At 45.5% G+C, this 27,127-nt stretch overlaps 1 protein-coding gene across 1 annotated transcript; it reads left to right on the top strand.

The window, feature by feature from the left end:
* Nucleotides 1-6,853: 6,853 nt before the first annotated feature.
* LOC135973468 (uncharacterized) lies at nt 6,854-11,716 on the top strand. The gene is made up of 2 exons (XM_065556713.1): nt 6,854-8,056; nt 10,230-11,716. Exons 1-2 carry the CDS (start codon nt 7,231-7,233, stop codon nt 10,406-10,408), a joined length of 1,005 nt encoding a protein of 334 aa, XP_065412785.1. The 5' UTR covers nt 6,854-7,230; the 3' UTR covers nt 10,409-11,716.
* Nucleotides 11,717-27,127: the final 15,411 nt, after the last annotated feature.

The following is a 27,127-nucleotide window of genomic DNA, read 5'->3' as shown; positions in this document are numbered from 1 at the left end:
GAGTGTGGGAGGCGTGCTCGGGGAGGAGGAGGAGCAGAGGTGAGCTGGGGTAGGGTGCTGCCGCATGGCTCCCCGGGTCGGGGGGAGGGGAGTGGGGAGCTGCCACGGGGGGGGGGGGGGGGGGAGGAGCTGCTGGGAGAGGGAGAAGTGGAGCGGCCACTGCACTGGGAGAGGGAGTCTGAGGCTTGGTCTACACTACCCCCCTAATTCGAACTAAGGTACGCAACTTCAGCTACGTGAATAACGTAGCTGAAGTCGAAGTACCTTAGTTCGAACTTACCTTGGTCCACACTCGGCAGGCAGGCTCCCCCGTCGACTCCGCGGTACTCCTCTCGCCGAGCTGGAGTACCGCAGTCGACGGCAAGCACTTCCGGGTTCGACTTATCGCGTCCAGACTAGACGCGATAAGTCGAACCCAGAACTTCGATTTCCAGCCGTCGAACTAGCTGGTAAGTGTAGCCAAGGCCTGAGTGCCTTGATTGACTCCAGCTGTTATGAATACTGCGCAAGGGGGAATGGTGGTCTTAGAAGTACCCTGGGGCCCAAAACATTAAAGGTTTGTAGAAGATAAAACACTGCACCTGACACCTGAAGGCTCCTGAATTATCACTCTTTATAGTTATACCTACAATGTATTTAAACTTAATAAATGTCACCAGGACAATAGATTAATGAAATAAAATATGCTTCACACCAATTTGCATCAAAACAACTCCACTAAGCCGAATAAGTCCCTGGTTTTTTTAGTAGGAGTCCCATGCCTCCCACTTATCTTTCTTTTCCACAGACTGCCTCTGCATCTGTCTATCTCTGCATGTATCAACAAGAATTGCATAATGTGGCAGCTAAGTTTGTACCTCACCTACCCAAATCTTTGAAGCCATGAAGACAAGGGACAAGTCTCCAGCATTCCTTGCCTCTTTCACTTGCAATGCTGTTGACAGCACATTTCAGTACTCGATAAAACCTTCACTTCTGTCTCCAACACGTACTGAAAACTAATACATAACACCAGCTTCCTCCAACGTGCTCTGTCATGCAAAACCTTAATGATGACCTCATAGTCTTTTGTCTCAAGCAATCGATGAGTCTGACTCCATCATCACATAGTTCATTTATTTGGAAAAGTTATTCTGCTTTTAACATTTACTGAGGTCACTGTTAACGTTTTGCATGACAGAACTGGGGAATACACAGGCCCTGGTTATAACTAAACTCATATTGCCTATTTAATTCAACATGTCCTTAAACATTCAAGCAGTTCATAGGCTACAATACGCGTTTGAAATTTATCTTCCAACACAGAGAATTTATAGGTTTTCAACTTGTTGAAATGAAACCGTGTGTGCAACCTTAACCTATGTCATATAAATACATCTTAGCCAAGAAGCTAACCATGTAATGTATAGAGAATTAAATCATAATAAATACAAATAGAAAGCAATCTCTCACATCATTAGTAATACATATTTTCTGTTGTTTTGTCATTTTAGCCAAATGACAAGCCTGCATAATTAGCTAGGCTCTTGTGAAGCCATGAAGTATCCAGAGTAAATTAGGTGAAGAGCCAAAAATGCAAAAAAAAAAAAGACTAGATTTAACTAATATCCCTGCACATAGCTAAGCTAATTTACTGTGTTACATTACATGGGAAAACACATTATACTGATTTCTTATGTACTAAAGATCTTTCTTTCATGATGTTTCTGAATCTCTGTGCTATTTTCTGCCATTCAGCATATAATAAAGTACTACAGTGATTATTACTATAGACTGACTATATATCCTGAGGGGGAGGGGATTAGGGTACTCACCAAGGATGTGGGAGACTCAGATTTAAGTCCCAACTCTGAATTAGGTAGAATGGGAACTTGAACCTGTGCCTCTCACATCGTAGGTGAGTGCCTGACCTACTGGTCTATTCTGGAGTGGGTGTTTGTGTGTTTTTTGCATGTAAAATTCCCAAAGGTCTTGGTTTTGTTCTGATACAGAACAAAAACCAAATTTGAAACATCAACATTTTTCACAAAACAGAATTTCTGTTTTTCGTCCGGGCCTAATATTAATAGCACAGTGGCACCAATTGTATCTTCGCACAAATAGACAGTAATAACACCTAAAGTAAGATTCTATTTCAGTGGTGTTGGGAGAGCGGCAGGGGAGGGCGCCGAGCCTGGCCGCGGGCCCGCTCTCCCCGACCGGCCGGAGCGCCGGGTTGAGGGCGGCAAGCCTGCCGTGGCTCCGCTCTCCCTGACGGCGAGCCCGGCCAGGGCTTCACTCTCCCCGGCAGCCAGAGCGCCGGGGGGAGGGCGGAGAGCCCGGTCGGGGCTCCGCTCTCCCCGGTGGCCAGAGCACCGGGGGGAGGGTGGAGAGCCTGGCCGGGGCTCCGCTCTCCCCAGCAGTGAGCCTGCTGCGGCTCCGCTCTCCCCGGCAGTCGGAGCGCCGCGGGGAGGGCGGCGAGCCCAGTCGTGGCCCCGCTCTCGGGCCAGAGCGCCGCGCCACGCCGCCCCCCTCCAGGTGCTGCCCCAAGCACATGCTTGTTGGGCTGGTGTCTGGAGCTGGCCCTGCTTGTGAGGCACAGTCCTTCATGCAGCTCCTCTAGGATGACTACAGCTTGCTTCCCTTTCTGATCCTCCTCAACAGGCTGGTGGGGAAGCCGTAGACCTGTCTTCTTCTCATGGTTTGCCAGGTTGCAAGGATCTGTCCTGCACTCTGCTGAGCGTATTATAGGGATGGCAAATGAACCTGGTTCTTGTGCAGGAGGTCTCTATCCATCTCCTTATTTGGCCCCCATTGTGGTCATGTCTGAGGCCCAGACCACCAAAGATAATTAGGTGCCTAACTCCCATTGCCTTTAAGTGGAGAAGTGTCATTGTGTTATCCCCCCTGCACGGAGGCGGCGCTAGCCCATTGGGGTGCTAAGCAGGAATATTTTTGTCCCTCTTGAGCTGCTTGGGGCCCTAAGCAATTGCTTAGTGTGTTTATGCTTGTGCTGGCCCTGTCACCTTATTTGTTGTCCCACACGTCTGAATGTTATGTATTATTTTGTCGTCCAAAATTCTGAAGCACTCAGTCATGTAAGCGACTTCACTAGTGCATCATTGTATGAATGTGTGGACTGAAAAATTGGCCATTCATTCATATAGTGATGTAGACTCTTGGAGATGGACACCATAAAACTGGTTGCTAAAATTAAAAAATACATTGGAATTCCGCACATAATAGATATTATCACCTGGTGCTGACCTATGGGCCACGATTTGCAAAGGAACCTGAAGGAGTTAGACACCTAGACCCCACTGAAAGTCAATGGGATTTGGGTACCTAATTACATTAAGCTCTTTTGAATGTCCCAGTCACAATGCCTGGCCGGAAGAAAGCACAGTGTTCTCTTCTGAATTTGAGAAATTACTATCCAAAGTTCTTAGATCCAGCTAGCAGACAACAAAGTGCCTGCTAAGGCGTCAGTCATGTATTGTCTTTTCCTTGCATGTCAATAGCTAACACAATTAGAAATAATCTGAATTAAACTACAGAACCTTAACTGAGCATGTTAACTAAATAACCCCTGGAGAGTTTTGTTTGTTTTCAAAGCAGTTGTCTATGAAATTTCATTTATTTGGGTTTACAGTTCCTAAATGATGGATGGATGAGAAATAATGCTGAAACCCTAGTTAGAAATGTCCACTGATATTAACCACTGGTAACTGGATTCATGCCTCAGCAACATATTTAACTATGTTTTCCCTTCTTGAAACATACTATATCATCCCAAATAATCTGTTTGAAACCATTTTTTCAGTTGTTCAGTCGGCCATTGCTAGTGTAATATGACATTCTCAGGAGCTCAGTGAAAGAAAAAAATTAAGATCTTTTATATTTCAAAGGCATAATGTGCGTCAGGGAATTAGGTAAGAATTGCCATTGTTAAGTGAGTACCTTACAGATTCGGGAAGGTAATTATATAGTGTAATTAAATTATTTGAAATTCAATTTCTAACTTTGTTTCCTGAATAGACATAATTTTCTCTTTTGGGTAGGGAATAACTTTCTTTCAGTTAAATCCTCTATAGGCCGACTAGAGAATTTGTCGTTTGAACATAGCTGACTAGGGACTTAATGAGTAACAAAACCAAAGAGCTTCCTTGTTTTGATCAATTCTCTACTTTCTAAGAGTGGATTCAGCACTGGGAAGTCATGTAACCTTCATGCAACTATTCATTGAATTAGCCTATTGCAAATTCTTTTCAGTCAATGTATTATACAGTTATTGACAAAAGAACGGTCAGTGAAATAATATTCTCCAGTTTCACAAGCGGACCTTCCCATTACAGAAGTAATGCAGCCAAATCTATCTAGTGAAACAGGTCATAAAGTAAACAAACCCCTCTTCTCCCCACAAAATACATGTTGGGTTTCAAATATAAACCAATAATAGCAATACCTGTCTCTTATACAGCACTCTTCATCGGTGTATCTCAAAGCTCTTCACAGTCTTTAATGTTGCACTTGAAGCATCTGATCGTGTAGTCGTTACTCAGCTGAATAGGCCTTGAAGGCCATGAGGACGCTTTTCTCCCCTGCAGTTTTCCAAGTACCCATTTTTTCTATCAGGGAGCACCCACAAAGCAGAGTAATAACAAAGTTGAGATGCATAGGGGAGATGTAAGGGCTCTGTAATTTCCAAAAATGGAGTCACATTCTTAGCTGGTATACATCGATGTAGCCCCACTGCCTGAGAATCTGTCCTGTGGTGCTTATAAGATGCCTATGCATCATAGCTTGCAAGTGTGCTAGCTGCCCTCTTGGCTGACGTTCTGGGCCCCTCCAGCACTCAAAGTGTAAGCTGCTTCCGCTTGAGCTAAAGACCCAGAGCCGAGGTTTGTGGCTGTAACAGCTCATATCCTCAGCAGGTGGGTGTAGAGGAGAACCCCTCACACACACTCACCGGTGGGTTACACAAGTTCAAGTTGGCAGGGAGGGAGAGGGAAGGAGGGTGAAAAAAATCATGGCCGTTTTGGAAAATCTACCTTCTATTCCTTTTTAGAAATTAGAGTCCACTGACATTCAGGTTAGGATTCAGAACTCTTCCAAAGGTGAAGTATTGGTTCAGGCCCATCTCTAATTGTGATTTGTAATAAATAAAAAGACTTTCATGGTTGCTTAAAAAAAGTAAGGAGTGATGAGCCATATCAAAGTCAGTAAAGAGTCAAGGCTTTAGTATATGGCAGAATGTCAGGGCATGAACTGTAATTCTGCAGGAAAGAACTGGCAGGTGGGAGCCCGGATACCTTTAATGCCTAGGCCACTTATTTACATGCAAAGTTCTCATCGTTGCTCTGGCAAAGGGTGTAAGTTTGTGAAATATATATTTAAATAAGCAATCCAGCTTTTGATGGCAAAGTAAATATCATTCTTGAGGCAATTTTTTCCACCTTTCCTTTTTTGTTCTCTCCTTTTTTGTGTGTACGGTTTGATATGGGAAGCCAAAATTGAATTTCTTCTCTGATCTAAATTTAAAACATGTAACTGTATATTCAAGATGGACCATAAGAGAGACCCAACCTGCCAGCTTAATTAAGTTTCTGGAACGCTTCTGGGCAAAATTAATATATATGGATGAAAGCCAAAAATCAGTCTGACTGAACTGTTTCCAGCGAGGACACAAGAACTCTGAGGTCCCTGTGTTTCTCAAAGTGCTCAGTCTAGCAATATTAATTAGTGGCTAAAGGACTACCTATCCTTTTCCTGTATGCCAATCTGCCTTTTATTGTTGATTACTTCAAAGCCAATATGGTTATCAGTAGAGTCTTGGAGTTAAATTAAAATTTAGCGACTAGAAGGTTATTTGGCATTACCGCCGTCTTCAAGCTCCTACAGCTGATGAAAATACTAAGCCAGACTTTGTCAAACAGCAGCAACCTGAAACTGAGTTATTGTGTGAAGCAATAAAGAAATCTAATATTAGTGTCCAATACATGTGTGAGATAATGGATCCTGCAGATGACCACAGGATTAGTGTGGTCACAACACAACCTTCTCCTGCCATTGCACCTTGAAAAGGGTCTTTGAGCACGAGGCTTTTCTGGAACTTTGTCTCCACCCTCCACTCCACTGTTGATAAGAGCTCTTCTTTGTCATCCATTGTCACATCTAGGCCGCACTCACCGGCCACATAGAGGATGCAAACCTCTTCTTGTCTGACTGCCCATGTAGGCAGTCCTCTCTTGCAACTAGCCGTCTGGGGAGATGGGGTCCCAGAATGCAATAAGTTAGTTGCCCATCTGGTTCAGACCCTGACATGACATGATAACGGCTGTATTGCAAAGCAAGTTAACTTGCAAAGGTCAAGTTTGGTCAGTAGAGAGGAATATGGCGAGAATCAGTGGGATCCCTTTTTCAGCCAAGCTATGGGTCTGTTCCTGATATTTTTACTTTGGCAAAACTTCCATTATGTCAAAGGGAGATTTGCCCAAGAAGAAAGGCAGGATCACGCCCTTAGGGCAAAATCCGGCTCAATTCGCAATGCTGATCTCTGTAGCATACCTTGCACTTGCCCAATGGAAACAAAATAAAATGGGCCTGATTGTCCACCATGTCACTCCAATTTTAATCCAGTGGAGTCACACAGGCATAAAATTAGAGTAATGCAGTTGTGAATTAGGCCTAAATCTAATGTTCCATTCACTACAAAAACCTCACATACTTTCTGAAGCTTCAGAAGCTATTTTCTTCTGCTTCCACAGCCTTGCGCCACTTTCTGGAATGCCACATGCGCTTTACTGCTTGACTTCACTGGGGCTACATAGGTGAGTAAGTTAAGCAGGATATGGGGATGTGACCCTACTCTCAGGCCTTGTCTACACTACGAGAGTAGTTCGATTTTACTTGCATCGAATTTTTGTAATCGATATTGCAAAGTCGAACGTGTGTGTCCACACTAAGGACAGTAATTCGACTTTGTGCGTCCACACTAACGGTGATAGCGTCGACATTCGAAGCGGTGCACTGTGGTCAGCTATCCCACAGTTCCCGCAGTCCCCTCTGCCCATTGGAATTCTGGGTGTAGCCGGCAATGCCTTCTGGGTAACAAAATGAGTCGAGGGTGCTTTTGGGAAACTGTCGTCATCCGTCCATCACTCCCGCCCTCCCTCCCTGAAAGTGCCGGCGGGAAAACAGTTCGCGCGCTTTTCCAGTCATTGACAGCGCGGACGCCACTGTACTCCGAGCATGGAGCCCGCTGCGACCATCGCTGCAGTTGTGGCCGCTCTCAACGTCTCGCAGCTTATCATAAAGGTTTCCCTGAGGCAGATGCAGAAAAGTCAGGCGAGGAGGCTACGGCACCGCGGTGATGTCCTGAAGTCTGAGAGTAGCACAGACCTGTCAGAAAGCAGGCGACCCAGCGCCGAGGACATCACAGTGGCAATGGGTCATGTTGATGCCGTGGAACGGCGATTCTGGGCACGGGAAACAAGCACTGAGTGGTGGGACCGCATAGTGCTGCAGGTCTGGGATGAATCCCAGTGGCTGCGAAACTTTCGCATGCGGAAGGGAACTTTCCTGGAACTTTGTGAGTTGCTGTCCCCTGCCCTGAAGCGCAGTGACACCCGGTTGCGAGCTGCACTGAGTGTACAGAAGCGAGTGGCCATAGCCCTCTGGAAGCTTGCAACGCCAGACAGCTACCGGTCAGTCGCGAACCAGTTTGGGGTGGGCAAATCTACCGTGGGGGTTGTTGTGATGCAAGTAGCCAAGGCAATCGTTGATGTACTGCTGCCAAAGGTAGTGACCCTGGGAAACGTGGAGGCGATCATAGATGGCTTCGCAGCGATGGGATTCCCAAACTGCGGTGGGGCCATAGATGGAACTCACATCCCTATCCTGGCACCGGACCACCAGGCCACCCAGTACATTAACCGAAAGGGCTACTTTTCCATGGTGCTGCAAGCACTGGTGGACCACAGGGGACGTTTTACCAACATCTACGTGGGATGGCCGGGCAAGGTTCATGACGCTCGTGTTTTCAGGAACTCTGGTCTGTTTAGACGGCTGCAACAAGGTATTTACTTCCCGGACCACAAAATAACTGTTGGGGATGTGGAGATGCCTATAGTCATCCTCGGGGACCCAGCCTACCCGCTAATGCCCTGGCTCATGAAGCCCTATACTGGCGCCCTGGACACTGAAAAAGAACTCTTCAACTACCGGCTGAGCAAGTGCAGAATGGTGGTGGAGTGTGCTTTTGGCCGTCTCAAGGGGAGATGGAGAAGCTTACTGACTCGCTGTGATCTCAGCGAAACCAATATCCCCATTGTTATAGCAGCTTGCTGTGTGCTCCACAATCTCTGTGAGAGCAAGGGGGAGACCTTTATGGCGGGGTGGGAGGTTGAGGAAAATAGCCTGGCTGGTGATTACTCACAGCCAGACAGCCGGGCGATTAGAAGAGACCAGCGGGAAGCGCTGTGCATCCGGGAGGCTTTGAAAGCAAAGTTCCTGAGTGAGCAGGGTAACCTGTGACTTTATAGTTTGTGTACTGAGAAGCTAAACCTGCCCCCGTTTCTTTACCCAGTTAATGTTGACTATCCTATCCAGTTACATACCCCCTTCACCCCCCCTCCAACACACGTGTCGAAATAAAAATAGTTCTACTTTGTTAAAGCACACCGTTTTCTTTAATACTGTTTTCGCGGGAATTTTTTAAAACTGGGACGCAGACTGTGGTGCGGGGCGGGTGTAGTGTTGTGACGCGAATGCAGCTTCTAAACTCAAGGATTGACAGGCTCCGCTGCGGTGGGATGCTTGTTTCAACGGAGCCTGTCAACCCTCCTGATCGGGACTGTGTGTATGGGGGGTCTATTTGACTTTGTGGCAGGGGGAGGACGGTTACAGATCCCATGCTGTGTGGCTCTGTCATCCTGCCTAAGGACCGGCGCTTAAGATCTGTAACTGCCCTCCCCCGCCACAAAGTCACAGAGCAACCCACCCCCCCCCCCAACATTACATCAAAACAACCTCCCAGACTAACCGGGGCAACTAGTCACTGCATCACTGCACTGTGTATGTGCCCTGCTGCTGTGCCTGCCCCCGACTATGTACCCTGCCAAAGGAGACTGTCCTGTCCAATTACCAACCCCCTTTCCCCTCCTCCTCCAAAAGAACATGATTGAAACAGTAGTTAACAGAAACGAATTTTTTATTATCAACTACACATGGCATTGGGAGGTGAAACTTGGATGGGGGCTTGTGTCAGGCGGGAAGGAAAGAACTTTTCAAATTTTGGGAAATGAGAGCCTTCTGCTACTAGAGCTCTCTGCAGGGGTGGAGTGAGACTTAGCAGGGACTCTGCCGCCTCTCCTTCTTTGCACTTTGGGTGAGGTGGGTATGGGACTTGGTGGCGGGGGAGGGCGGTTAGAGATGGACTGCAGCGGGGCTCTGTCCTCCTGCCTCCGTTCCTGCAGAACATTCACAAGGCGCCGGAGCGTGTCCGTTTGCTCCCTCAGTAGTCCAAGCAGCGTTTGAGTCGCCTGCTGGTCTTCCTGCCGCCACCTCTCCTCCCGATCCATGTTGGCTTGGTGCATTCGGGTCAAGTTCTCCCGCCACTGGGTCTGCTGTGCTGCCTGGGCTTGGGAAGAGGCCATAAGCTCAGAGAACATGTCCTCCCGTGTCCTCTTCTTCCTACGCCTAATCCGCGCTAGCCTCTGGGAGTGTGATTCCAGGCTAGGTTGTGAGACAGTCGCAGACGGGGCTGTGGAAATGGGAAAAAGGGAGTGAATTCCTCAGAAAGATAAATGTAGTTGTGAACAAAGAACATAGTCTTTCTCTGTGAACAAGACCATGCACAGCACCTTTCACATGCGCACTCAGCACAAGGTCGAATTCTCGGCCTTCGCATTCAGTGCCTGGGGTCTTGAACAGCACATTTGAGAAGCGAGGCAGCACAACGGAATTTCTGTTGCAGGCAGACATGGTAAGCCGTACACTTGTGGCAGTTTAAAACTTTTATATTACCACTGGCCTCATTTCACATTTAAATCAATGTCAATCCCTGCTGCCAGCAATCCGGCAAGCGGGAACTCTGCCCCTGTCCCACCCCCTCGCGGCTGTCCCCGGGAACGATCCCTTTCGGCTGCCCCTCTCCCGCCTCCACCACGTGGCTGCAAACCAGCGGTTACAGTTCTGTAAAGGAACGGGAAAGCAGTCCCAACACTAACATTCCCCTACCTAATTAAAAGCAGGTCACCATGGCCGACATCACCCTGATGAGGATCTCCGAGAGCGACAAAGAGAGAATGCTCCGGGAAAGCCTCCAAAGACCAGGGCCGTATGCCGCCCTGCTGTGCAGAGCAATGATCCCCGAGGACTTGATAATCTCGTGGCGCGGCAACGTGTCGTACTTCGGAGGACCCAATAAGGCCGCTCTCCCCAAGAACCTCATGCAACGGCTTTCAAGTTACCTCCAGGAGAGCTTCATCGAGATGTCCCAGGAGGATTACTGCTCTATCCCCGGACACATAGACCGCATTTTACTGTAGCTGCAGTAGCAGGGAATAAACAGTAGAGCGGCTTGTGCAGGACAATCACTGAAAACCGGACATTGCTAGATTTCTTTTCAAAACTTGCACTGCCCATTACTAAACCGTTAAGCGCCTAGGGCACACTAATCATGAACAACCCATTCTTTTAATTGTTAATATTCCTGTTTTGTTAAAAATAAATGTTTAGATGTTTACAACACTTACTGGCTGATCCTTCACCAGATTCTGTGTCCGGGGTAACGGCTGGGGACGCTTCGTAGGGGATCTCTGTAAGGGTGATGAAGAGATCCTGGCTGTCGGGGAAATCAGCGTTGTGAGAGCTGCCGACTGCCTCGCCCTCCTCATCTCCTTCCTCATCTTCCCCGTCCCCTAACATGTCCGAGGAACCGGCCGTGGACAGTATCCCATCCTCAGAGTCCACGGTCAGTGGTGGGGTAGTGGTGGCGGCAACACCGAGGATGGAATGCAGTGCCTCGTAGAAACGGGATGTCTGGGGATGGGATCCGGAGCGTCCGTTTGCCTCTTTGGTCTTCTGGTAGCCTTGTCTCAGCTCCTTGATTTTCACGCGGCACTGCGTTGCATCCCGGCTGTATCCTCTCTCTGCCATGTCTTTAGAGATCTTCTCGTAGATCTTTGCATTCCTTCTTTTGGATCGCAGCTCGGAAAGCACGGACTCATCGCCCCACACAGCGATGAGATCCAAGACTTCACGATCAGTCCATGCTGGGGCTCTCTTTCTATTCCCAGACTGCACGGCCATCACTGCTGGAGAGCTCTGCATCGTTGCCAGTGCTGCTGTGCTCGCCACGATGTCCAGACAGGAAATGAGATTCAAACTGGCCAGACAGGAAAAGGAATTCAAATTCAAATTTTCCCGGGGCTTTTCCTGTGTGGCTGGTCAGAGCATCCGAGCTCGCACTGCTGTCCAGAGCGTCAACAGAGTGGTGCACTGTGGGATAGCTCCCGGAGCTATTGGCGTCGATTTCCATCCACACCTAGCCTAATTCGACATGGCCATGTCGAATTTAGCGCTACTCCCCTCGTCGGGGAGGAGTACAGAAGTCGAATTAAAGAGACCTCTATGTCGAACTAAATAGCATCGCAGTGTGGACGGGTGCAGGGTTAATTCGATTTAACGGCGCTAACTTCGACATAAACGCCTAGTGTAGACCAGGCCTCAGAGAAGTTAATGACAAAACTCCTATTGACTTTAACGGGAGCATTGATAATAAAATTACTTCTCCATTTAGCTCTTTTAAATTCCTGTTATTTGCTCCTCTGTACCAACTTCGGGGGGGAGGAAGGGGAGGATTACACATGTAACTTACAAATATTTGCATAAATCCACACACACACTTTGAGAGACACCAAGATTGTGGCACAATATAATAATATAAAAAATGAGTTTCTGATATTTTTAGCTTCTTATTTCTAATCACAACTCATTAAGATTAACAGTACCTTATTTCCCTTGGGTTCTTGTCACAGTTACTTTAAAATCCCGTCTGTTATGTAGCCTGACAACTTTGGGAGAAATTACCTCTCATGACATGCTATAGTTGAGCAATAAGCTATTAGCAAAAAGCCACTGCTCTGGCTAAGATTAAATGTGATGTTTTGGATTACAAAATGCTACATTTTACTGTTATGAGGCTAATTTTTAGATGTTTGGTGTTGGTTCCTGGCTGGAAATTATTTTAAAAGCAGAGGAGAATCCATGTTTTAAATGGGATGCTACTGTATTAAAGTTCATGCCATTAGCAAAGCGTATCCAGAGTTTCAGAAAAATGTGTATAAAATATATAATCTCTAGACGTGAGCAAATTATTTAGACAAAATGTGCCAAATTAATCTGTGGGGTAACTGCACAGAAGTTAGTATCAATATACTAGACATTAATTTGGCGCAGCAAATATGACACTGTATGTGCAGAAAGCTATTTCCAGCCGGAGTACATTTAGCAGAGATCCTATTGGCTTGGCCAGGGGGAAGCTCACCAGGGAGAGCTGCTGTCTATAGACCATGGGGGCCATGGTCTGAGATTCAGCTTCAGTAATGTACAGGATTACAGACAGAGCATGAGAGATTTCTCTAGCTGGCTGTGGCAGCTCCCGTGTTTCTAATCCTTGCAAATATAAAGGAATAAAAATTCCAGGCCATATAGGCAACAAAGAGAAATAAGCTTCAGGCACAACAGATGGAAGGTAAACATTTTAGCTGGCTTCATATGTAGCAGTGATCCTCATTTTCTGCAGACATTGTTTGGGACTGATCCACTTTTCAGTGGGAGCTGGATTGGACTCATATGCTTGTAGACATTCCTTCTCCATGTTTCCCACAATTCTATCAACTCCCGACTTCTAATCCTGCCTCTGACTGTGACATCCTGTGTGGCCTCAACCGCATAACCAGGGCCGGCGCAACCCATTAGGCGACCTAGGCGGTGGCCTAGGACGCTAACATTTGGGGGGCAGCGACCGCGGCGGCCAGATCTTCGGCCGCTCAGGTCATCGGCGGTATTTCGGGGGCGGGACCTTCCACCGCCTCTGTCAGGGGCGGCATTTCGGGGGCGGGACCTTCCGCCACCTAGGGCGGCAAAAAAGCTGGTGGCACTCCTGCGTATAACATGGCCTTGACACCTCTTTCCGTGTCAGTTTCTCTATCAGTAGCAGAGGAAATCCATATTCCAGTCCCACCGGCCACTCCTTCAAGTTCTGGAGAATTCAGGAGAGGGATATTAACAACGGCTCATTTTAGAGACCCAAAGTTTGGGTCAGAATCCGGAGTTCTGATTTGAGGGGTTGATTGGGCTCACCTCTCTTTTGTGGACATAATATGGACTTTTCTCCCACCTTACAAGGCTGTCATATAAATTAATTATTAGTTTATATTTAGAAGTGCTTTGAAGGTGACACATACTATATAAGTGATCAAGTGTGATTATTAATACAATAAGCCTCAAGAAAAATCAATAGAGCTTAATAGAATAATAACTTTCCATAATTTTGGTTTTTTTTAACTATCGCATAAAACTGAACAAAGAATTGCATCCCTGATATAGGATTCTACATACGGGTTCAAAAGACCTAGGGAAAACATATACTGCTGTCTTTGGAGTATTTTCTAATGAACCTATTACAATTCTATAGAATCCTACTGGTTTCATCCCTATTAAATTCTATAAGGCTTTTCCAAGGGGGAATCTATTAAGAAATGGACAGGATTTATGCGCAGTAGCCTGCTTCTCACATGCTTGTCTGAAAAATTTAAATCAACAAATTAAAAGGTTCCCCGCAGCAGCAGGTGTGCCCTTTGCATGGGAGACAACAGCAGGAATCTGTAATCAGGTTTCTAAAAAGTGAGAGGCAAATATGCCGCTATGAGAAAGCATCACTTTGATAGAGCGTCTTGCAACAACTACTACTGGTGCACTGGGCTAGATCCGCATCTGGTATAAACTGGCATCGCTGCAATTGAAATGCTGAGCTCTGAAGTCAGCAGGACTTAGGGGATTTACACCAGCTGAGGATCTGGTCCCTAGACTTCTATTGTATTTTTCATCCCTTTCCTTAAAAACTCCCTCCGGGTTTGAGCCTGCAATCTGCTGGCCACTGTGGTCCTGATCCAGCAAAACATGTAAACAATCTTAACTGTAAACTCTGCTCTGCCTTACAACCCATAACTTCAATCCCTGTACACCCTCCATGCATGTAAACCGCAGATGTAGATATAAATTACTTCACTCTGCCTCTATGTTCCACTTTCTCCATTTTTCTCTGTCTTCCCTCTTGTTTTTCTGTCTCTGTGTCCTTTTCTGACTCCCTGATCGTTATTTTTCTGCTTCTCCTACTTGCTGATACCAAAATTATTTTATGCACCAACTAGTTTTCCTGCTATGTTTTATTTCTTTTAAAGAAACAATAAGAGAACTAGAATGGAATATGCTGACAGTTGGAATGAGACGATTGAGAACAGAGTCCATTTTAGTGAAATTCCATGTTACATCTTCAGATCTGGGTTGCTTTGATTTCCTCCTCAACAGTTAACCCAAGCAAATCTCAATTACACTTGATATTTAAGGAGACTTTACTGATCAGAATTCAGGAAGAAGAACTCCACTCTTCTCATGAAGGCAAGAAGAAGTACTAGGAAGAACTGAGTTCATTTAAATCCCCTTGGTGAAAAGTCATCAGCCTTGAGAGTACTGCTGCAACAAGGAATATGAGTAATATAAATACTCTGTGGGGAGTTTATCTGCATGTTTCTGTGCCTGGTTTTATGGGTCTTTTGAGGTCTATTGACACTTTGCTGCACAGCTCCAAATTAATTGAACTTGGCCACTGCAGACTATCTCCTGGGTGTCATGTGTGCTATTAGTCAGCAAAATTCAAGAAAAGAAAAAGCAAAAACAGTCAGAGCAGCCTTCACAATGATAAGAATAATCTTTTGGAAGTCTGGAACATATTGTGGAACTTACAGATCAATTAATCACAGGATTTACTACCCAATAAAAGAACTGTTCTTAGAAAGGGAAGAATGTTAGTATTATACTACACTATCGTACAAGAGCTAGCAAAGCGAAGACCTGGAGAACAAAGGGCCAGGTTCTCTGCCGATGAAAGCAAAGCTCTGAGTGCAAAAGGAAAAGGCATGGTTCCTTGCCAGGCTCCACCCATAACCCAGGCTCCACCCACTGAGATATCAGAATGAGATGCTGCTCTCAGTAAATTATGCAGAAGTTCATAATGTGTATGCTCTGGCGGGCTTATTGGGCTTGGCTTCTCCTCATAAATCTACTCACTTATCTGAAGTTATGCCAGCAAAGAATGTGGCGCAGTGCACTGACTGTTGAGGAAAATTAAGACAACTGCTTAAGACATCTTTAGGGGAGAGTAGCATGAGGTTCGGGACTTGATTAAAGATAACCCCTTTAAAGCCAGGAGGGTGATGCATCTCTAACAAATTGGGGGGGTGCTTGGTGGTGAATGTTGACCTGTACCCTAAAATGAGTTTTAAGTATTGAATTTCTGAAGCATTGGTTCAGAGGAAGGGAGGCAGTTTCAGCACACTCTCCAGCAGGTAGTGATACAATCATATTACCTGTAACTGCAAACCATTGAGGCTGAATGAGCAAAAAAGAAAACTCACCCCTGTTATAAAAGCCATTAAGCAATACAGTAATTAATAAGGTGGCGTCTCGGGATGTTTTCTCTGAAATTATTTTATGTATATGTACAAACATCCTGCTCATCTTGATCAGAGATGGTAAAAGCAACAGCAATGCTACACGCAGGCAATGCCCAGTCACGCTTGCAAGGAAGAGAGCCATCTAGTAACTAACCCACAGACAAAAGGAAAGTGAGCGAGACTGTCACACACGGGGTCATGGCTGTTGTAGTGTCAGTGAGATTAGGAGCACAGGTAAATGGATTTGTCATTACACACCGAATGCAAGGCAATAAGCGGTCAAATCAAAGTAAAAGAAACAAAACACAAAAGATTCAAAGAGCTAGTGGTCATCTCAGATTGAAGGGGGATGTTCTTGGGCTGTCTTATGGTCTGTCATAGAAGAGCAAATTGCAGAAATCATGTTCCTGAAACTTCTCTGATGCTGGAGCATTGGGTAATATACTGGCAAGCACCAGGCTGACTCAGAGCAGTTAGCTTTCTGTCTGCCACTCTTGGTGTGTGACGGTCACTAGACCAGAGAGTAACTATATCTGGGGAAATTATCCCGATTGTTTGGGTTTTACTCACATCGGAGGGAGGCAGAGATTGACTCGGCTTGTTATTTCCAGAGCATCCTTGTCTCTTCCATTCAGCATTCATCAGCACTGTGAGTCAGGCACAAATTTGCCTGTCAGGGAAATGCATTCCCTACCCACTCTTTCTCCCCAGTGCAGAATGATAAAACATCCCAGGAGAGTTAGCTCACACATTTGCTAGAGTGTGATTGCTAGACTCTGCTTTATCACAATCTGGCTAGGGCTGGATTGTGGCTCAGCGGCACAAGCCCTCATTGCAGCTGACACAGAGCCTCACAGCCTCAGGGTGTGCTCCAAGGAGTCATGGAGGGGGGATTATGCCAGAGGTCCCCTGCACACAGGAGCAGTGTGTAAGCTGCACTATCCCTTGCAATTGTGTGTCTTGCTCCCTCGCTTGCATCCCAGACAGTTCCATTGGCCAGTACAGAAGGAGCAGCCCTCCCAAGGCTGCAGAATTCCGGGACTGCTGTTTTGTCTGGCCCTTGCACAGGGTACATAAGGTAAGGTAAGCACCCGGTGTTCCCCCCCATCTCCACACACACTTCCTAGCTTCCTTACTGAGCTGAATTACATGTAACAGCAGTGCTCAGACTTTTAAGTTGTATCACATCAAACCCTCCAAAGTGTTTGGGATTCTGTCCTCATTTTATTCAGTGTGGTTATAATGCATGTGCTTATTCTGCGTCTGCTCTTTATACCAGCGCCCATACCACCTGATTCTGGCCTACACGTATACTACAGTTTGAAAACCGCTAACATAGACAGTTCGTGTATTGTTATTTGTAGGGCTGGTTGAACATTTTCTGTCAAAACTGTTTTTGACAATACATTTGTTTTCAACAACAATGCGCGCACACACACACACACACACGCAGAGCCAAGAAATGGGAATATGTTTGCCGAAAACCCAGGTTTTTCTATTTGACATCCTGTTGCAATGCCTTATGGGAGCGGTAGTTAAGTTTCCTCATGTCCCCATTCTCCTCTATGGGCTAACCCCCACCCACACTGGACTACACCTTGGATGATGCATCAAGGTCAGGAACTTCCATGGTGCAACTGCTTCTGTTTATTGTGTGGGGAGACCATGGTGCATCATGGGAGATGTAATCTGATGAGGAAACAGCACATATGGAGAAGAATCCGACCATGAGGCGCCCAAGCTACGAGTCCCAAGACGCACAATAACACCACTTCCAAACTGAAATATTTTGGTTTTCAACAGAAATATTTCCGTTTTTAATTTTTCACTGAAAAGTTCTTTTCTGTAGAAAATGTTGACAAAAACTTTTTTTTAATTTTAATTGAAATTTCTGCTGTAAAAAAAGCTTTTTTTTCTGACCAGTTCTAGGGCTTGTTCATCTTTCCCCTCAGGCCTGCTGGACAATGTTTTTCAGTCATAAGAGTCAAGGAAATGCAAACATTTCCTTACAGATCACATCTCTACTCTGTGCTGTCTTTTTTCTTTAACTTAAAAATATTATATTCCTTGTAGCATATTCTGACAGTTTCTTCTGTCTTATCTCATCTCTTATCTATATAACTTCCCAAAGTCTCCCAAATACAATTACTGTAATATATGCAAGACAAAACTTGACTTGTGTCAATCTTTAAAGGACTTGTCAGTCACAAAATGTTTTTTTTTTCCTGAAAGGGCTGTGCTAAAACATTTTTGGAATAGAGAAATTTGCCTTTTATAGAGACAGCTGGGAAACCAGATGGAAAGCCTGTCTCCCCGCCTTCCCCCACCCTTAACCAAGTACTGTACTATTGGTGTGAGTTAACAGGCATTGTTTTATGAAGGGACATAGTTGTGACTTGCGTGCATATATAGTGTATGTTGATTGTGAATGTATACAGCTGGACATTTCCTCATCTGTCCTGGATGTTTACTGGAAGCAAAATTATTTCTATTTTCTGGCTATTTTGGGGTTAGGAGGAAATCAAGACATGCCCATCTTAGCTCCTGGACCTCTCTAACATAAATGGAATTTCAACTCAAGACTACATTCTCCTTCCATAATCTTCTGGAAGGCATTTTCCAATGACTGAGTCAGTGCACCACACTGAATCTGAGATGCTACCACAGTTAGGGCATATGCCTCCTATTTTTGGCTGACAACGTTAATGACAATGTGTAAAACAAAAATGTGCAATCTTGCCCTTCTTGACCAAACACAGACTATTCCTTCAGGTGGCAATATCCAATGTTTGTTTCTGCTATGCGTGGCTTCAGTTTGTGTGCTGTGATCTATGTGACCGCTTGCTGAACTCTTTAAGTTCTAACAAGCTAAGTGCGCCTCTGTGCTATTCCCCAATCTATATCTAAGAACATCCATCCTGTCTCTTTAGCCATATCTCAGAGTGATACAATTACGTCCAAAATGAGTTATATGATTCAGAATAGATGAAATCTTGAGTTAGGTCCACGTATACATGAGATCTGGGCAAATACTTTGCATACAATAATTAATGAGGTAAATTTATCCTCTGTTTTTGCTCATGGATGTCTATAAGCAAGTTGCAGTTTCCTTGGTTTTAATTGTTTGACATACTTTTTTGGTGAAATGTTTTACTCTATGGATTAATTATACACTTTGCTGTGAATATATGGTTCAAGCTCTGTTCATTAATTTTGATTGATCAAATACACTCCACGTTGTTTCTGTTTCCTGTGAGGCTAAGCAGAAGTCTTATAATCAGGGAGAGCATTGAAGAAGTTCATGATACCTTGCATGTCTCAGGAAAATGTGGCAGTATTAGGAGATTTCAGAAGATCTTAAAGCCTTTCTTTTCCTGGGCAACACAGGACTTACCTGGGAGCATCAGTTCTAGAAAGAAAGTAATAAGATGTATTGTCTCAGTGTTGAGTTTCTTTCTTTCTCTCTTTCTCATATTCATACAAATTGATGTTTGTCTTAGAGCAGGTCTACACTACAACGGGGATCGACGCTCTGAGATCGATCCACTGGCAGTCCATTTAGTGGGTCTCATAAAGACCCGCCAAATAGACTGCAGATCGTTCTCCAATCGACCCCTGTACTCTACCCCCAATGAGAAGAGTAAGGTAAGTTGACGGGAGATTTTCTCCCATTGACCCTCCGCGGTGTAGACCTCGTGGTAACTCAACCTAAGATACGTCAACTCCAGCTACGTTATTCACATAGCTGGAGTTGCGTAGCATAGGTCAACTTACCCCAGTAGTGCAGACATAGCCTTAGTTGCAAACAGCACAGTGTGTCCTTGCCTCGCTGTTTAATTGCGATGGTGTTAAGCAGCATGCAATCCCCTATACAATATTCCAAGTACAATGACTTTACTATTGTTATTTTCTATCATCCCTATGCACGCATGTAGATTCAGCTGTGATCAGCAGCAAATGGAACAGGTGTGGTCAGATTGTTGGCTGTTTTTTAGCCTCTCTGCTGAGGGCTTTGGGAAAGCTGCCTCTCTGCTGTGTCATGCAGTGTCCCATTGTATACAAAACATGCCACTTCCGGTGTGAATAACTGAGTGTGAAGGCTTAGAGGCATTGCTGTATTGAATCCAGTTTAAAATGAGTGAATACTTCTGAGAAACATCTGGGATACTCACCCATCTGTAGAGTAGGCCACACTACCATACAAGCACAACACAATAAAGTTCAAAATGCTGCCACAGTGTTCAGACAGAGTCACCAAAGCCCTGAAATTCCATCCAGGAATTTAGGAGAATGACAGAACATTGGTGGTGGGTAGAGTGCACCCATGAGCTCCATCAAGGATTGCACATCATTGCACCTGGAAAATCCCCCCAACGTCAATGCCATTGTTCTCCGTCATTAACCCCACAATCCAGATGAACATGTAAGCCGTTATTTAAATGTCAGCATGGTAGTGGTCCCATTGTAACAAGTGGGACCCTCTCCTGTGCTTAAAGTGAAGCACATGCTTAAATGCTTTGCTAGATCGAGGTGTAAGAGGTGTTGGAAGGGCTGCATGTTTGGGTAAGGTTGTGTTAAATAGCTAGAAATCTAGCCTCTAGTAGTTTGCTAGGGGACTATATCCATTACTGGGAACCCAATTCACAGGTGTCTGCCCACTCTGATGTCTGTTGCCTCCATCCATTCACAGTGGTCGTTTGTGTTGCTGATGGCTGTCAGCTGGAGATACGCCCAGCCGGGAGGGTTTGCCTTGACTGATTTTGTCTCTGTGTAAGGTGCAGATGGCATGATATATATTACCTTGATTGATTTTAAAACTTGCCATATGGGAGTTGTGGCTTTCTCTTTAGTTTGTCACTTCCAGGGAGAGAGGAAAACAGCAAGAAAGATGCTGTGCTAGCCAAGGCAATGTACCAAATCCTGTCTGAAAATAAAGGGATCAGTAGCATGTTTGAGCAGGAACAATATGTCTTGGCATCCACACCTTGACCCTTGCTTCAGAACCAGATGGAAAACATTCTCTTGCCAGACTTTGATATGGAGAACAGGCAAGTCATTTTGCTAGTGAAATGGCAGACGTGTCGGAGTCAATAGACTAAGAAACCTCACAGCATGTGCCTCCTTCTGACAAAAGTAGGGAGTGCTGGGAACTGTAGCGAACCAAGAAGCAATAGTAATAGATGAGTCTGTTCTGCAAATAAGGCAGATTCCTAATGACATGCCAGAACACCTGTTCTGTCTCTAATGTGCCGGGCCACCATTTGTTGCCCTGGATTGTTGGGAAGTGGATTCTAAGTGCTATGAATCACCCTCAGAAGCCGATGGGTGGTCTGCAGTGTCATGTTATGGTATTTTCATTGCTGACATCTGACTGTGGTGATGTTTCATCACATCCATCTTGTAGCACCGCTCTTGGGTCCAAACATGTCATCCATCCCCAGGATTGTGTATACAAGGGTCCGGACATCAGACTTCTATAGCACCACCTCTCACAGCACAGAGGTCCCCATGTGCAGTCAGGCGAGGCATGATTCTGGCGCATGTGGGGAGGAGAGAGGACCATATATAGGGGACGCATACTTTGTATTGCGTGTAGCTTGTATTGCGTATAGCTTGGTTCTCAGGAGCTTCCAACTTGCTGTTGCAAAGAATGTGTTAGGGAGTGGGCCAAGGCCAAGCAGAGAAGAGACAGACATCAAACAGGTCTAGAGGATCCACAGTTATGGAGCCTTCCCCCAGTCAGGTGGAGATAGGAAGGAGTTGGGGCTCCTAAGCTTACTCCACCAACATAATCTCTATTTGATTTACTTTGGTTCTGAAATGTATCTAGCCTCTTTAAACCAAGTTCCAAAACCCTGTGTAACAGAGGGATAATGGATACAACATGTGTGTGACGGGAGATGGAAGAGTAGTTGAAACTACGAATCTATGATGTAGATGATATGATGCGCTGAATCTATTGTAGATGCTTTACACAACTTTTATAGGATAAGAACATTGATTGAAAATCATTTGAATCCTTATAGGGGTAATTAAACTACGGGGAGTCCTCGGACTTATGACACAATTCGTTCCTCAGAATTGCGTTGTAAGTCAAAACATTGTAAGTCGAAACCGCTTTTCCCATAGGAATGAATCGTATGAAGGGGGGATTGGTTCCTCAACCAAGGCTTGATACACTATTTTCACCAAAATATCGCAGATTTTTGTACTAAATGAATTATAGATGACTAATGTTTCAACATCAATGCCTTTACTGTACACTGTATTTTGTAAACAGCATTCAAATAAACATATAAACTCACATATGCTGCTCAGAGTGCCGGCAACAAAGGCTCAGAAAGCCAGGGAGAATGGTACACATACTGAGCCTCAGCCAATCACTGTCCAAGCCTTCTGATTGTCTAAATCTGAGGCTGGGAGCCAATCAAAATCAAGTGCCAACCCTACCCGGCAACAAGCTACCCCGCTGCCTCGAAGCCAATCAGAAGCAACCCCTTCCAGCTCCATACCAGTATGATGCAACCAGGAAGTGATTTCAAGCAAACTTTATGCAAATCAAGCATCATAAGGGCGAAACGGGCAGTCAATTGAAAAGCGTCGTAAGTGGCGTCCGACTAAGTTGGGCATCGTAAGTCCAAGTACTCCTTGTACTGAAATGGACACATTCACTAAAGTAATTGATACCACTTTGTTAACTTTTATTGTAGGATTTGTTTTAAAAGGTATGAAATCAGTTTTAACTGTCAAAAATACATATGTTTAAAACCCACTTAAATACAGAAACAAACTGAGGAATCTACTTTGTGCCAGATTCTGATGTATGTCAAACTGTATTCAAATTAAAATACAATAACAGTTCTCTTGCAAATACAAGTGTAGCATTTCTTTTAAAAGAGTAACCATCTGACGAACCTAAGCAGATGACTTAACTAAAGTCAGTGAGACTAAAGGTGGCTGAGTTAATCTTTCTGAATACCAATGTTATATATGCCATCATATGCCAGCAATGCCCCTCTGCTATGTACATTGGCCAAACTGGACAGTCACTTCGCAAGAGGATAAATGGACACAAGTCAGATATCAGGAATGGCAATATACAAAAACCTGTAGGAGAACACTTCAACCTCCCTGGCCACACAATAGCAGATGTAAAGGTAACCATCTTACAGCAAAAAAAACTTCAGGACCAGACTCCAAAGAGAAACTGCTGAGCTCCAGTTCATTTGCAAATTTGACACCATCAGATCAGGATTAAACAAAGACTGTGAAGGCTTAGCCAACTGCAGAAGCAGTTTCTCCTCCCTTCGTGTTCACACCTCAACTGCTAGCAGAGCACCTCACCCTCCCTGATTGAACTAACCTCATTATCTCCATACTGATTTATACCTGCCTCTGGAAATTTCCATTACTTGCATCTGAAGAAGTGAGGTTCTTACCCACAAAAGCTTATGCTCCCAATACTTCTCTTAGTCTTAAAGGTGCCACAGGACCCCTCTGTTGCTTCTTTCTGAATAGATTATCTAAAGAATTTAGCCCTTCAGTCTGCCCTCCAGTTGATCCTAATTTCTGCTACTGTACTTGTTCAGATGTGCTGAATAATCTGGATGAACAATTCACATTCTGTAGGCTATTCACAAAGTATTTGCTTTGAATACATGTCATTTGCTATACAGTATTGATGGTGTATTGATTGGCCACTTAAGTCACATTGTAATGTTGCTACCCCCTGATTGGATGACTGAAACTCTTTATACAGAAAAATAAAAAAATAGCATCTGACCAGAGGTGGAGTAAGATTTATTGGCGCCCTGGGCACAAAGAATATTTGGGCTCCCCACACCCTAGGGGCCCAGGGGTGCTGGAACTGGGGAGAGGGCAAGAAGGCCATGCCCACCCACTGTTTAATCTTCCAGCCGGGGGGTGGGGTGGTGGTTGAGGTGGGCCTTAGCTCCCTTCACCCTGGGGCTCCTCCCCCTGCTCCTCGTCTCCCCCCGAGGCCCACCTCCCGTCCCAGGCCACTGTGGGGCGCCCCAGACCCTCCACCTGCCTTGGGTGGTGTGCCCAGAGAGGTGAGGACATGGGCCAGGGGCTGCTCTCAGTTCTCCCAGCTCTCCACCCAGGGCAAGTGGAGGGCCTGGGGCTCCCCAAAGCAGCTCGGGTTCCCTGCATGGCTTTTACCACAGCCTGGCTCCCACTTCCCGCCTGGCCAGGGGCAGGGCCTTTGGGGGGAAGAGGAGGAACAGGGGGCAAGGGCATGGTTCTAGTGCCAGTGGCTCCCCACTTAACACAGATTCCAGCACTCCTGTGGAGGCCCCCAAATTGGCCAGGTCCCTGGACGTGGGCCCCATTGGGCCTGTCCATTAATCCGCCACTGCATCTGATAAATGGTGAATAACAAATGGCAAAGAACAAAACTTCTTGCTTTTGCCTGAATGTGTAACTATAGGTATTCATACAAAAAGCAACTATTCCTTAAACATTCATTCAAGGCAAAACCAATGACCTTAACATCAGTGAATAGCAAATCCTAAATGGTACAGACATGATTGAATTACACAGTCATTCAGGATTTGAACAAATCTTCATGAATACTGTCCTTGTCTCCAGTGAAGACTATATGGATGATAGTTGAAATGATACTATTAAAAGTACAAAATACTAGATGTTGAAATAAGTCAGACCGGGCTGACATTTATCCTTGATTCAAATGGTGTGATGTGTCAAGGACTGTCAAAGTTACAGTAGGATGCCAAGTTCAGAATCTGCCTTCATTCCTCTTAGAGGTGGTTTCTGTCTAGGGCTTACATTATCCACCCTGTCATGGAATATACCTCTGCTGCACTGGACAGGAAGGGGTTAACCTCATACTGTGGACTGAGGAAGCCACGCCCCCGGCCTCTGCTGGGCATGCTCCAACTGGAATGCAGTATAAAAGGGAGCAGCCCAGCTAGGTCTGGGCTGACTGCTGAGGAGACAGGATATGTGTTGCAGGCTCCTTTCCGGGAGCTGAGAAAGCCTCAGTCCACAGAGGCCAGGCAAACAGAGACCCAGGCAAATACCCGGCTTCCTGTGGAAGCCCATGAAGGGAAGGAGTCATAGGGAGTTTTGTCGGCCAATGACCTCAGAGACCCAGAGGACCTGTGGTCTGTATCACAGGAAGACAGGGTAGGAGGTAGCCAAGGGGAACTAGACATTGTTCCAGTTGTAGAACCAGGTACAGAGTTGGCATGTTTTGGATGGATTACCACTGACTCCATGGCAAATATACTCACCACTAATAGGGCCCTGAGTTGGGTCCCAGTGGAGTAGAGAGGGCCCAGGTCCCCTTACCCCAGCTGCCAATTTACTGCTGGGTGGAAGCCCACCCCTGGCTGGTCACTAGGCCATACTGCACTGCTTAGAAGGGCAGTCCTATTGACTTTGGCTCCTAGGCCATACCACCCTGTCCGGGAGAGAAGCATGACCCCATTGACTCTGGCCACCAGGCCAGACTGCCCTGGGCAAAAGGGCAACCCCACTGACTCCAGCCATAGGCTGGACCACTCTGCACTGAAGGACAGTCTAATTGACTCTGGCCATTTGGCCATACTGCCCTGAATCCAAGGACAATCCCCCTGATGGGGTATACCTGCCTTGTGATATACCCTCACCACAATGAGAAGCAATTTCAGTGTGTGGACTAGTATTAGCTATGACAGCAGCATTATCCAGATGAAAACTCCCCTTTCATCTGTATAAATGCCAATTGTTTCAGTATTCAGACTTGTTAGGTAGTAAGTACATCCAGTCAAGTACATGTGTACTAAATATATGCTTGAAGACAGATGCTTTTATAGGTGAACAAAAGTTCTCATCAAGCGAGGTCATACTTTTCATTTAGAAAAAAAACTGCATAGATATTGGTGGCTTCTTCTCTTGCTAGCGGTTTGTTGTCACGTGTAGTGATAGCTTGAAATGTTTCGTTAAAAACATTTTTTTCATACAAAAAGTGGCCTTTTAAAAGATAAATATATTACAGAATCATTCCCCTCCTCCCCCCAGTATTTCAACAAAAAACTCTAAGACTTTGGTTTTCAAAAAAGCAAACGTATCTTGGATTTGGAAAACAACTTCCCAAACCTCCTGAGTTCTCAGGTTTTGATTTATGGTTGGCAGGGGAGCTGCCCTATGTATCTCAGTGGGTAGGGTATTTAGAAACCAACCCAGCTACTGCCACACATCAAAGGGGACCAGGGCCACAGGGGGCTCCATGTTGTGGTTTGCCCAGGGCCCCAGATTGCATTAAACCGAGAGTGTAAGAAGTGGGTTAAACTTTCAGCTGTGTCAGTGTAGCTCCATTGCTTTCTGCTGACTTACGCTAGATCAGTGTTTCTCAAACTGGGGTCGCCGCTTGTGCAGGGAAAGCCCCTGGCGGGCTGGGCTGGTTTGTTTACCGGCCCTGTCCGCAGGTCCGGCTGATCGCGGCTCCCACTGGCCGCGGTTCGCTGCTCCAGGCCAATGGGAGCTGCTGGAAGCAGCGCGGGTGGAGGGATGTACTGGCTGCCGCTTCTAGCAGCTCCCATTGGCTCAGAGCAGCGAACTGCGGCCAGCGGGAGCCGCGATTGGCCGAACCTGCAGATGGGGCAGGTAAACAATCCAGCCCGGCCCACCAGGGGCTTTCCCTATACAAACGGCAGCCCCAGTTTGAGAAACACTGTGCTAGATGGAGGTCTGCCCCAGAGTGTCTATTTTGGCAGGAATTTTCAAGCCAAAAGGATTGCTTTTGCATGGCCATATAAACGGCAAGTCGTTCTTCCTACTTTACTCTTACTCTATACTATAGTGCAAGAAAAAAAAAACAGGGAGAATGGGAGGTTTTCCCACTTTGCTCTCTCCCCACCCCCACACATAGTATATTTGTGCTGTGTGGGTTTCATGTGGGCAACTGAAACAATTTTTGCTAAAGAAAAGAACTCTTACCCGAGTGGCCATAAAGAAATTCAGTCCTTTCATTGTCTCTCTGCATTAATCCCTCTGAGTATTTATTTCTTGTTCTACTTGGTGTTGCTGAGAGGTCAGTGCATAACTAATATGTTAGCTGTGGTGGAAGTGAACAAATACCATACATCTCATTATAATGGAAGTTGTCAAGTAGATAGGGAGAAAGAAGGAGGTGGAGGTAATTCAGATACTAAGTTACCATACTGCTTAAACAAGCAGAAATACAGGATGACAGAAGCAAGTTTATACAATAGGTAGAATTTGTTAGGCTGAATAGTAATTTGTTACGTTAATTGTTCTGTCCTTGCCATGTTAGATGCATCGTCCTTTAATAAATCTTCCTGAATATGCTCTGCTTCTGCTTAACCACAGATGCTAATACTGTGTATATTTTTATTCATACGTCCATTGCTGACAATAGACTC

This window comes from Chrysemys picta, chromosome 9, assembly GCF_011386835.1.
Source record: "Chrysemys picta bellii isolate R12L10 chromosome 9, ASM1138683v2, whole genome shotgun sequence".
Taxonomy (NCBI): Eukaryota; Metazoa; Chordata; order Testudines; family Emydidae; genus Chrysemys; species Chrysemys picta.
The sequence above is the reverse complement of the archived record's forward strand: the minus strand, read 5'-3'. Positions and strand labels throughout refer to the sequence as shown.

Excerpts from the sequence above, each read along its gene's own strand:
- LOC135973468 (XM_065556713.1), top strand. The coding sequence starts at position 7,231 with ATGGAGCCCGCTGCGACCATCGCTGCAGTTGTGGCCGCTCTCAACGTC. Across the intron at positions 8,057-10,229 it reads GTTTAGACGGCTGCAACAAG|CAGGTCACCATGGCCGACAT; the intron begins GTATTTACTTCC and ends CCTAATTAAAAG.